The sequence below is a fragment of the Vombatus ursinus genome, unplaced genomic scaffold (genome assembly GCF_900497805.2).
Source record: "Vombatus ursinus unplaced genomic scaffold, bare-nosed wombat genome assembly UNPS02014797.1, whole genome shotgun sequence".
Taxonomy (NCBI): Eukaryota; Metazoa; Chordata; class Mammalia; order Diprotodontia; family Vombatidae; genus Vombatus; species Vombatus ursinus.
In genome coordinates, this window is record NW_020954575.1 from 16,591,307 (window position 1) to 16,604,051 (window position 12,745).

General features: G+C 37.1%; 1 protein-coding gene across 2 annotated transcripts in view; it reads right to left on the bottom strand.

Moving 5' to 3' along the window:
- The window catches only part of ATP6V0A1 (ATPase H+ transporting V0 subunit a1), a 57,462-nt gene that overhangs the window by 37,228 nt on the left and 7,489 nt on the right, over positions 1 to 12,745 (bottom strand). Inside the window, exons 3-8 of one of the 2 annotated variants that reach the window (XM_027870615.1) lie at positions 10,294 to 10,372; positions 8,746 to 8,843; positions 7,858 to 7,986; positions 2,738 to 2,820; positions 2,229 to 2,355; positions 215 to 297 (exon numbers count right to left, since the gene is read on the bottom strand). In XM_027870615.1, coding sequence (XP_027726416.1) covers positions 215 to 297; positions 2,229 to 2,355; positions 2,738 to 2,820; positions 7,858 to 7,986; positions 8,746 to 8,843; positions 10,294 to 10,372 — 599 coding nt within the window. Of the gene's footprint in view, positions 1 to 214; positions 298 to 2,228; positions 2,356 to 2,737; positions 2,842 to 7,857; positions 7,987 to 8,745; positions 8,844 to 10,293; positions 10,373 to 12,745 lie in introns of both variants that reach the window. The other variant, XM_027870614.1, reaches the window with a different exon arrangement.

Below are 12,745 nucleotides of genomic sequence, written 5' to 3' on the forward strand. Positions count from 1 at the left end.
AAGACCTTGAAGTTCATTTCTAAATGAGCTTAAATCACTTATCCAATAGTTAGACCGACAGCAATTTAAAACATCCTTATAGCATTACACAGTCTTATCCAAAGGAATACTCTGGGTCCAAGCAGGTCAAAAGAATTACTATTTCACTCATCTTTAAGCTAACACTAAAAAAGTTTTAATGCTCCCTCACCTAGAGGGAGCATGTTTCTCTTACCCTTCGCAAATTTTCTTGACTCTGTTTTTCAGTTGATCACCTTGGAAGAAAATAATAAATACAGACTTGTGCACGTAGTCTCCCTAGAACCCAGAAACAAATTAAGATTTTGTAGCTCTAACAGCTGATAGAAAACTTCTAGATAAATTAGTTTCTTTGGTAGATTAAGAAGCAATAAGTTTCATAGTTCCTTCATACACTACACAAGGGCAGCAACCATGTTTGTTAATCATCTCTTGCACCCTTAACAACTCTGCTGAAAAAACATCATTCCCTTTCATTTTTACTTCAGTTGAGTCCTTTTTATGAAGATAACTTCATATTGGGCAAGAGTGTAGGTCCTTAGAGCAGTCTAGCCCAGAAGCTAGGATAATTACTAATCATATCATTTGCCAATTCATTTTACCTGTCTTCACAGTGAAAAAGAAAAGGAGAGGAGGAGTTAATTTCTGCTCATGAGTTTAAATAGTCTCAGATAAGAGATACTGAAAGGCTTCATTATATAAAGCCACTGAGAAGTTAAGAAAAAGATGACCATAAATCACTCAAACTTGACTTCACAAATAAGGCACAAAGCTTAAATAGTTAGGTTATACTCTAATCTAATTATGAGTACTAAAGAAAAATCAGGAAATAAGGTGAGCAGACGCTGAGGAAAGCCCAGGAGTGTTTTAAATCTTTGGGTTCTCCAGGGATATTGAGAGTACATTCTTTGTACAGCTGCTCTGGTACAGATATCCAGACCCCCTTCCTGCATTTGTTGATAAAATATTGTTCTTCCCTGCCAGAGGAAACTTGGCTTAATGTTCCTGAGAATAGTTATATACTAGGTGTGACCTTAAACTCAGCATGAAATGTTTCCAAAACTCAGTAACTGCCTTCAGTGTGGCTGTAATCACCTTTGTGAACCATCTATGTCACCATAACCATAACCATGGTAAAGAAAATAAGTCGCATAAACATCTGGGTCATTTTCAGCTCAGTGATACAGCCTGAAATCTCACTAGATTCAACGTTTCTTCTTCAGAAAAACAAAGATCAATGATTTAATAAATGGTATACTAAGTAGGAGCAGAAAGGTAACAGTTTCAGTGAGGTATAGAGTCATGGGTGTTTTAAAGAGCAGTCAACTCCAGGCTATTCATCTATCTCTGATTAATGATATAATTTTTTTCCTTATGCATTTAACTTGTTTCACTTGTAATAGCAGAAACACACAGTTCTGACCAACTTTGTATTTTGAACTTATTGTTACGTCAAATGCAAGATGAAAACCATATCAAAATACACGAAAGAAAATTACTCAATTTCCCAACCAACTTATTTGTCGAAGTGAGAAACAAAAAAGAAGGGGCAGCTAGGTGGCACAGTGGATAGAGTACCGGCCCTGAAGTCAGGAGGACCTGAGTTCAAATCCAGCCTCAGACCAAAACACTTGACTCGTACTAGTTGTGTGACTCTGGGCAAATCACTTAACCCCAATTACCTTTAAAAAAAAAAAAAAAGAAGTCTTCATCAACTGAACAAAAATGTGGGCTCAAAACAGCTGAAACTATTAACTTTATCAGTTTAGAGTCATAATAGTGCCCTTCGCTTTCTTTTGGAGTTTCTTACAAAACTCAATCCAGTAGAAATAGAAGCACAATTATCAAGTAATTTGAATTGAGTATAATATGCTACCAAATTAGAATTCTTGCATTTTGTTGATTTTATAAAAAGGCAAATTGCTTCAGGTCCCAGATCAGTAACAGAAGATGTATGGAGCTACATCTGAAGTTTCAAATAACTAGAAAAATTTATTTCCAATTAAAACACCTCTGTTGCCATATCCAAACCTCAAAGTTTATAAATACTTTATGTGTGATGGAAATTATAGGGAGATAGACTGCCTTGTGGCTCATATTGAAAATAAAGAAATAAAGATCTCTTCTTTGAGATGGTCCAAGTGTTCTGTTACCATTCTGGGCCCCCTTTACAGAATCCTACTCCACAGGATACAATTTCCTTGTCTTACAGTTACAGGATCCTCCAGGGGGTTTTCAATTTCAGCTTGACGCAGGAACACATTCCCCCGGCACACTCTCCACAGCATGCGCTCAAATGTAGGGATGCGCTCCCGGTTAATCACACCAGCCACAAAGCTGTGAAAGGAAGGAGGAAAAACACAAACAGATTAAGGATATTATTCCATTTTATAGGATGAGTAGCTTTTAGATAATTCAGCAGCTGGGACAAGAGAAGACTAGCTATAGATAGGTAAGAAAGCTGCCAAGGTCTCATTCCTGGCCTTACCCACTACAGGAACCAAGAAGGGGTTGTCAATGTAGCAAATACATGAAGAGGCTAGGGACAGATTCAGGAATGATTCTTTCTCTCTTTTTTTTTTAAAGGAATGATTCTCAATAGATTCATAATGGAGTACCATTCTTGCAACAAGCAGACTCCCTACTATGTAAGTTTTCTAAGATAGAAGAGGAAGAACACACCTTAAATGCAGAGTAGGCAGGTAAGAATGATAATTACCCAAGCCGTAAGGGTGTGCCTCTTCCAATTTCACTTGGGTCCAAGAGGTTTGATGACTCCTCCAACAGGTCTGGATCCGCCATCTGCTGATGATGCAATTCAGCCTGAATTCACAAATCAATTAATATCTAATGAAAATAGTTAGTGGCATGCAGGGGACGAGGAACCAGGAGATGAGTTTGTGAAAAGAAATATGAAAAAAAAAGATACACGCAAAAAGAGATAAATACAACACACAGAAAAGAAGGAAAGAGAACAAAGGGAAAAACAAGAAGTAACACATAACTGTCCCAGCAAGGCACCTGGGGAAATGATTTTAGAGATAAGGAAAGAAGAAAAAATATCACATGACGGTGACATGTATAAATCTTTTATTTGGCAGAAGCCATTTTCCCTCTTTTTCTATTTCCACCAAATAAGTACCAGAGAACACCTTTGCAGAGAAGGTGCTTTTGGGGAGTGATCACGAGTGATATGGGGATCTGCAGCTCTCAAGCTGCACAGGTTTCCTGCTGCTCCCATGCCTACAGTATCACCTATGGCAAACATGGGTTACAGGGAAGCACTGTTCTCAAACACTGTTTTGTTAACAGAAGAAATATCACCAGTTAGCTAAAGAGAGTCCAAGAGCTTCAGGACTCATCAAGTCCTCTGCACTTGTTAGGGAGAGCTTTGGGAAGAGCTGATGAATACTGTGTTTATGCTTCTTAAAGTATCTTTCTCCCATACACAGAGATGGAATACAAAACCTCAAGGCAGTCCTAAAACACAGTAATACCCTTTTACTGTTAGAACATCTGCCCTATGACAGAAATAAGAACTAAAAACTCATAATGATGTTTCCTACCCTGTACTAAGGTATCAAGTTTTGAAACCATAATATGTTCAGAGGCTCATGGAGGTTTTGTAGCTTTGAAGATCCTTGGGCACACAACTTGAGAGAGGACCACTGATTCAAATCAAGTATGTGAAAGTTAAATTAAGAGTAACATAGAAGGAACCACAACATTCAGCTAATAGATTGGTACAATCAATCTCAAAATGAATTGTTACTACAATTTATACAACAAAATGGGAAGATAGATGAAGACTTCCTAGATCTAGACATTCTTTCCATACAGTCAATCCTAGAGCTCTTCATTCCTATCACAAATAAGTTGACCTTAAAATAAAATTATGTATCTGTCTTGACTGCCTATAGTACCAAATACCAATACACATACCCACTCAATCTGTTTGACCCAAAGGCTGGCAGAGGAGAGGGGCAAAAAGGGGATAAGAGTTAAAGAAATCAGAATAATTTTGGATTGTTTTTTTTTTTTTTTAGAGATTTGGTTTTTCCTTTTACAATTAGCTTTATCACAAGTTTGTTGATTTCCACTCAAATTTACTAAATAAGTGGCATGGAAGCCTCAATTTTTAAATCTTATGACTATAACATAGTAAACGGATTTGACATTCCAAAAGGAAAAAAAACCAAGAGTATATAAGTTAATAATATTAGAGGGACTAAAAGTAAAGGAAATCTTTTGAGAACTACATTAGGAAACTAAAGTTATTATCGGTTAAAACTGATTGGTAGGCAGAATTAACATCTTGAGACTTAGGAAGTTAGGGCAATATAATGGTTATAATTTGCCATTTGTATTCAAATGATAAACATGGACTTGGCGTTTTAAATTCTCATCAACTGAATGCCATAAAGCAGAAATTTTTCTTCAAATCAATCTTAAAATGAAAAAGGAAAAAAAACTATGGGACTTGTAATACTAGGTACTGCTCTTTTTTTTTAATTTATGCAGAAGTATCTTGTTTTTTAAATTTAAAAGTTCAACACTGTAACCGTGCCTTGCAAAAGATTCTCAGCAACAACCCTTAGTAAAACCCAGTAAAACTGAATGTTGCTCATACTATTTCTACCACTATTATCCCCCCCTCCTCCACTCCTTTCAGAGAGGACCCATCTCAATCTATACAAAGATATTCTGGTGAAGAAAAAGAATATAGAGAATAGCTGAAGAAATAGGTAACATCACTCAGCAACTGGACTAATCCAACACACTATGTAGGTTGAGGAATAAAAACAACCTATCATGGATCTAAATTGGGATGAACTAGAAATCTAATTATGCTCTAGTCACTGTTTTCACTACCTCTCACTTAATAATCACAAGTCTCCAAACTGGCTTTTAAAAGTTAAAATAAAACACCATGTTTAGTGGAAAATTTGGCTGACCAATACCACTCACTGTGTGTCTTTAAATCTACATCTAAGACAATGTCATACATCTTTAATCTGGAGCCTATCTGGTTCCTTTAATTACAACATTTCTAATGTTATACTCATATTCAGAAGCTGAATCCCCTGATTTACCACTACCCTCAAAGCCAGAAAAAGAAGACAAAGACATCTGAGAATGGTAAGAGTCCAGCAGCGCTGGGATGGCAGCACTTGGCAATATAAGCAGCACATTCAGTTCAAATCCCTTCAGTTTTCAACAGTATATGCTTCCTTCGCCACCAACGTTGAAAAAGGAATGACATACATTTCATCATCTAACTTATTCACCCCATGTGATGATGGATGGGAAAGAAAAATAAAGAAAGCAGATGGAAAGAAAAGTTAGAGAGGAAGGAAGACAGAGATCTGCATGCCATTAACCATTACTTTTCCAGTCTTCTTTATGCTTTCATGTGCTATGGTGCTTATGGGAAAAGATTCAGAGAAATCTCTTCAGCTCTAACTCTTCTTCATAAGCAAGAAGACTGAGAAAAGGATATATCATTAACCGATTACTTTAAATGTTCTGGACAAGAAATGGCTAAATCAAATTTGTAATCACCATAAAGCATAAGAATATTTAATATATACTCATTTTCCCTCTTCCATAGCAGAATGCCTAAAGCAGAATAATCATTCCCTGATTTAGCCATTTCTCTTTAGCTCATTAATGTGAAATATTGTTATACCACAAGTAATTGGGAAACCAATCTGCTAGTGCTATAGCCCATTTGCAAATATTACATTTTCAGGTATGGAAGAAATCTCATGGATCACTCTAAGCCCATCAAGCTTTCAAGAACCCATAAAGCTCATTTTTCTAATGCACTCTTTAAACTACACTCCCTGTCTTCTCTTTAGCGGGTCTTTGTTTTTCATTAGTGTGAGATAGCAGTAGGCAAAGGACTTTACTGACAGCTTTGACTGACCCATCATAGGCCAGGTACCACAATGGAGCTGGGGACAAATACAGGTGAGGTATTATCTGCCCAATTAGTGTAGCTCTCACCAAAAGGATGTCTTTTGTTACTCTGAAAACACTAAGAACCAAAGAGAGATTATTAAAGTGTTTGGGGAATTTTTACCACAGCTAAGACACCATGCTATACAGCACTTCCTACAAACAAAGGACAGTTTTTTGTTTGTTTGTTTTTGTGGTTTAAGAAAAAAAAAAGGGGTCACTTTTGATAATGTATTAAGAAGACTTTAGAATCCCCTATCTCCCATGATTTATGTTTAATGCTGAGGACTATTAAATCACTTAATTAAAATGATTTAATGACTTTTTTTTGGCAGTCTTTCAAAGCTTTTGCCTTTATTTCACAGTGATGCTAAGGCAGTGACCATACACTGGAAAAGTAAATGAATAAAGTATTTATTAAGTGCTTACTATTTGCCAGGTGTTAGGTAAGTCAGATTAAATGAACTAAGCATACCTGTTGCAAAAGGACTTACACATTAGGAGAGAGGTTATCTCACTGTTCCTCACCCTTTTAAAAATGCAATGATTTATGGGATTGGTGAAAGAAATTATCATCAACTTCAAAAGCTCACAAGTCCATGAGCAAGCTGCATAATCACAACTAAACCTTAATTAATATAAAACCAGGCTCTGCCTCACAGAAACAAGAGGCACTTAAATTTCAGAGTCTTTCTCATAACATTAAGAAGGTCCAACTTGAGCCAAAACCCTCTGCTACAATGAGGAATGTATCACATCTAGAGCAAACTTTCTGTGCTCTAGACAGAACTGGAAAGCCCATTTCTCTCTCCAAGAGAGAAGTGAAAAGCAGAACTCAAAATACATGAACTCAAAATATGTTGGTTGCTGATGTTAAAGTTCTAAATTTAAATACTTTGCTAAGTTCCTTATGGGGCACAGGTGGTTCAAAAGAGAAACACCACTCAAGGAAAATTCTTTTGTAAGACATACAAACAGGGTGACTAGAATAGTTTATGAAACATTTTTGCCTTAGCCGATGTCAGGAAGACCTGCAGGGCAAGGTCATTTACCATGTTTCAGGTTACTAGAGAAACAGTATCCATACTGGATGTGAAGACTACCCATAGGGCAGATTAGGAGGCTAGCAACACTTTCAAAAATTCTTATTCTGAATTCTTTCCAATATTTTTTTCAGCAAGCTGTCACCTGGTAACTCAGTTACCTACATTTTTAACATAAGGATTTTTTTTTTCCATCTCCCCCCTAAGCTAATATAATAAAGTTTTTGGGAGATTCTGGAGTCAGAAAATCATCAACTGAAGTTGTCATGCTAACTACAAACACACCCTTTTCAAAACTTCCAGATATTTTGAGTTCTCACACGCCCTAAAGAAAAATACTTGTGAAATTCAATACATGAGTACAATAACTGTAAACTTTCCAAGTTGAGAAGGGAGCACAGAATATAATAATTGAAGTTTTGGTGGAAGAGAGACAAGCAAAGGGTAAAAAGTTATGGATTAAGAAAAATTACACTGTTTTACCTACATGTTGTAACCAACCTTTCTTTATTTTCTGAGCCCTAACCTTATCTGAATACTTACCTTAAAAAATATGTATGTGAATTTTTCAGGGAATGGCATCCACTACTATTCTAAATATCCCCATCCCAATCTGATATGAAAAACTGCAAAAAAAAAAAAAATCCAAAAAACATGGTTGGCTGTGCACTGCATGAAAAATGGAACATAATTTGAGGTTTCTCCAACTAAAATGAGGTGTAAAAAAATGGCACTGCTTTCAAGACAGCAACTGAAAATAATCATTAGAATAAAATATGGCCCACTTGTGGCAGGTAAAACATCAGCTGCTCAAAGAAACAAACAATAGTCTGACCTCATCAAAAAACTGCTGAGTTTTGCGTAGTATAAATTTTAATTCCGTCAGTTCCAGGAAGTTTCTCTTCAAAGCTTCCTGGTTTGTGTTGATTTCTTTCAGTTCATTTTCAATCTTTTCAAAGTTTGCCTAGGAAGAAAAGGGGCATGTTAACTCACCACTAAAATCAGTATGTTTGCCGTGTGTGTTCAATGGGATTCAGTCCTATATAATAACAGTCTCCATCGTCATTTCAAAGTTGTCCTGCGTCTACTCTCAAAATACTGACATTTCAACTAACATAATTCTCTTTAAGGGAAGACTAATGTTTAAAATCCTTTCACTTGACCTGTAGATCAAGTGCAGCCAGTTCTCGATGAACATAAATGGACCTTTCCGTAGACCTTCTCATGCCCTCTTGGGGCTCCACGTGACCCTGCCCCCTCTGCAGCTCTTGGGCTGCCTGCTTCCTCAATGAGCAGAGGACCCCCAGTCTAGAGCTGCACTGTTGCCACTCCCATTGTGCTCCTGCTGGGGAGTTGGATTTGCATAATATGAATTTATGCAATGCAAGAACTGTCTATATCTACTTAGTAAGCTCAATAGACTACACATGTATATCATTAACACTAACTGATATTTTGGCTGTTTGTTCACAGGAGGTGAGAGTTATTTAACAGGAATGAGCATTTTATACATCATTACATCCATTAATCAACGGATATTGATTTAGCTATACATGAATTCTGCATCAGACACCACACAGATCAAGTTAAATATCAGGCCTGGCCTCAAGAAGCTTACTATCTAAATACCACATAGACAAGGAAAGACTGAGATTTCCTTTCCCCAATAATATCTGTGGACAGCCAGAAGAAACTTAACTAACCTTCCCAAAAGATTGCTTACCTCTAGGTCAATCATGTCCCGGGGGAAAGGCACCTCTGGGTTTTCACCTGTGTCCATGATAGGGATATTAGCTTTTCTTATCTCCTTCTCAACAAACCCTAAAATGATAGAATCAGAACATTTGTTTGCCCATCTGCATATACCTGGCATAGGTAATATTTAAGCACAAATCAAAAGGACTTTAAGAAGTTTCTGATGATGCTTTGATTCAACAGAAGTGGGAAATGAAAATCAGTTTCTTCTTCACATTCTTCTCCTGCTACAAAAGCTCCATTGCAGCACAGCCAACTCTCTTTAACCACAACAGGTATTTAATCCACATCCTGTTACCTCAGATGCATTTTCTACCTTTTGTGGAACAGAACCCATATAAAATATAAAAATACCATAACCATCAAAAGAATCAGTAAGACTGAACCTTTAAGTAGAATAAAAAGAACACTGAGTATGGTGTCAGAAGATCTGTTGCCAAGCCCTGGACACTAACTAGTCGTGTGACTAATGGGCAAGCCAAAGCCTCTGAACTTCAGTTTCTTCGTTATAAATGAAAATAATAATACTTGCATTAACTAGTTTTAAGGGCTGATGTGAGGAAAGAGCTTTCTAAACCATCAAGTGGTAAATGTAAGCTATTATTGACCTGTGTAAATCTCACCTAAATGTAAGATTATTCCAGCTTACCAATATTGTTCAGAGAATCAGATTCAAGAAAAAATGTTTACTGTAATAAAGTCCTTAATACATATGGCAGAAAACAGATCCATACAGAAAGAGTATCAATCAATTTGAAAATTAAGTTGGTCAGTTATGTGCATTTAAACATCAGACCAAAAGGAAAAAAGGGCTGTTAAAAAAAAAAGAATTAAAAAATCAAAACAAAAGCAATGTTTGTTCAGTTCTCAGAGCTGTCTACTGAAATTTAAGGACGGAGCATGAATAGACAGAGTAACAGACAGGAAGAGCAATACACTAATATTAAAACTAACATTAAACTAATATTAAAAAGATATTCTACCACCTAAAATTCATGGTAAACTTTGTCCAGTAAATGACTGCATAATATGCGGTTAGATTTACAGAATTCCAGGAGATACTAGACTTATCTGAGACTTCTACACTGTCCTCTGCACAATGACAAAGTAGCTTAGCAGTATTTGAGTGTTATATTCTCAGAAGCATGATATCTATTAAGGAATATACATACTTGTCATATATAACCGAACACAAATATGTTCTAAATATGATACTCAAGAAAATGATGAGAATTTCTCTTTTGAGGTGGGGAAGGGCTAATGTCTTCTTTTGTTATACCAGACTACTCTTTTTTTTTCTTTCTTTCTTTCTTTCTTTTTTTTTTTTTGGCAATTAGGTTTAAGTGACTTGCCCAGGGTCACATAGCTAGTAAGTGAAGCCAAATTTGAACCCTGGTCCTCCTGACTCCAAGGCTGGTGTTCTATCCATTGTGCCACCTCACTGTCCCCAGACTATTCTTTAAAGATAAAATAATTTACTTAAAGAATTATTAAGACAAGCCAAGATGACACATACGGAGTTTACGATCCATTTCTTCACATCTCCGAACTTCATTGACAAATTTTCGTTGGAATACATTCACATCTGGATTTAACTGAAAGACAAGAACACAAAAGAGAAATAAACAGTCAAATATTGTACATGTTAGCCCTCAAATTCTCAAGTGGTACATATCCTGGAAAAAATGAAAAACCATCTTGGGTCAAGATAGTATGATTTACCAATCAAAATCTTCTACTAAAACATGAAATACTGGAGCCAGCCATAACAATTAAAGATAAAACTCATCTTTCCTCACGGCAGCAATGTGGCAAAAAAACAAAAAACAAAAAACAAAAAAAACCACCTCATGGCATGTAATGTTTTACCTAGCCTACCATCTTCCAATTCAAAGGTCACAATGACCATAAAAATGTAGGCCACTAACTTAAACTAGGTTTCTTTTCCTTTCCTTCATTCCCCCTTATGCAGAAACAGTGAGAGGAAACTATTGATATAAAGAGAAGTGCAAATGCACACTTATTAAATTGGCAAAGATGATTAAAGGCAGGAGAAGTCAGGGTTGGAGGTGCAGTGGGAAGACAGACATGCTCATACTATTAGTGGAGATGTGAATTGGTCCAATTACTCTGGAAAATGATGTAGAATTATTTCAGAAAAATCATTTAGACGTTCATATCTTTTCACTTCTTGTGGTAGCAAAAAACCAGAAAGAAAGTAGGTGCCATGGGACATTTAAGGAGGAGTAAAAAGGTTGGGAAGCACTGCTGTGGTGAGTGGGAGAGTGAGTTAATTAGAGAGGTAGCAGAGGATTGCCTGGCAGCAGTGAGATCCCAGGTGAGGTTATGTAACAAATTTGCAGTGGACCTAGTCAGCAGTTTCATGATTTTCTCCTCTCTCCTACACACTGCTACTAAATGTGTGTAGGAGTGAAAGTAGTAGAAGGATGGTGAGAGTGATCGAAAACTAAGGCTTAAGAGACTAAGACTGGAAGGAGGCAAGGGACTTACCAAGAGAAGAGGACAATGTAGAGTTGAAGTGGTTCAACAAGGGGAAAGAGGGGAAAGAGAGGCAATGCGTGGACAAAGAACAGCCTGTGGTTTTGGAAAGCAAAAGGAGAGGTGGCATGCAATAGACTGTGATCATATAAGGGAATTTCAGAGTTAATGAACATGGAAGCGGTACATTTGTGGGTGATGGCAAGATCAAGGGTATGATCATTTTTGTGTATGGCTGACATGGGGTGGAAGGAAATGAGTAAGTTGAGGAATTGGGAAGTTGGGTTATTTGAGGAAATATCAGTATATGTGTTGAAAACTCTTAGTAAGAGGTAAGAAGTTGGTGAGAACTGAAAGACTGTGAGCCAGGTACTGAATTCATTGAGGAAAGAAAGGAAGCATCCTGGAGGTTGACATACAATAGCCATGGGGAGAAGTTACTGAGTAATGGTGGTAGGAGAACCTGGGAATGGCAATGGGGAGCAAGGATTATTCTAACTCCCCCACCTCAACCAATGGGGAAGAGGAGATGTGAGTAAAAGTGCAGCCAGTACTGGAAAGGGCAGCTAGGGAGGAAATGAAACTTTAAACAGTAGGGGACCAGATTTGAAAAGCCCATTGTCCTGTCCCAGTGGCTTAAACTTCCAAGTAGAGAGGTCATTTCATCTGACATTTAAGTATTAGAAAAATTCAATTCAACAAACATGTAAGTCCTTATTATATACTAGGTACTGGGGATACAAAGATGAAAAAAGGATATTTCTTCCTACCTTTAAGGAGTTTACAGTCTAAAAAGGTGAAGAGGGTTATTCAAACAACTCTAAAAAAAATAGAATGTGGTCAGTGAAAAGGATAGGTGTATGCTATAAGAAATGAGGAGAGAGGAGAATCTGGATGGGAAACAATCAGAGAAGGCTTCATGGAAAAGTCAGCACCTAAGTTTGCCTTACAGAAAGGGAGGGATTTCAACAGGCAGAAACTTAGTTTAGTGGGGTGGAGAATTAATTTCAAGTATGAACAAAGGCATGTCAGTGAGAAAGAAAAGGAGGATAAGAGTAGAGGGTGATAGTTTTGCTACAAAATGGGTTATAGGAAAAGGGGTAATAATGTAGCTTGTGAGGACAGGGATGTTGGAACCTTGTAGACAGGACTGGCAACTGATTGGCTGTAGGGAGTTAGGAAGAGGAAAAGTAAAAGATGACCTTGAAGTTTCAAGACATGGTTACTGGGAACTCATTGTAGAAATGGTTCAGTCAACAATTGTAGGATTCTAGGGTTAAGACGTTGAAGTCAGGGCAGGCTCTGGGAGGGAAGATGAGTTCAGTTTTAGACAGGTTGAGTTTAAGATACTTGCTGGACATCTTGAAGGCAGTTAAAGATATGGGACTTGGAGGTCTGGGGAAAGGTCCGAGCTGGATTTGTAGAATTGGATTTGTAGAATTGGCAGTCATAGAGGTGATAACTGGAGC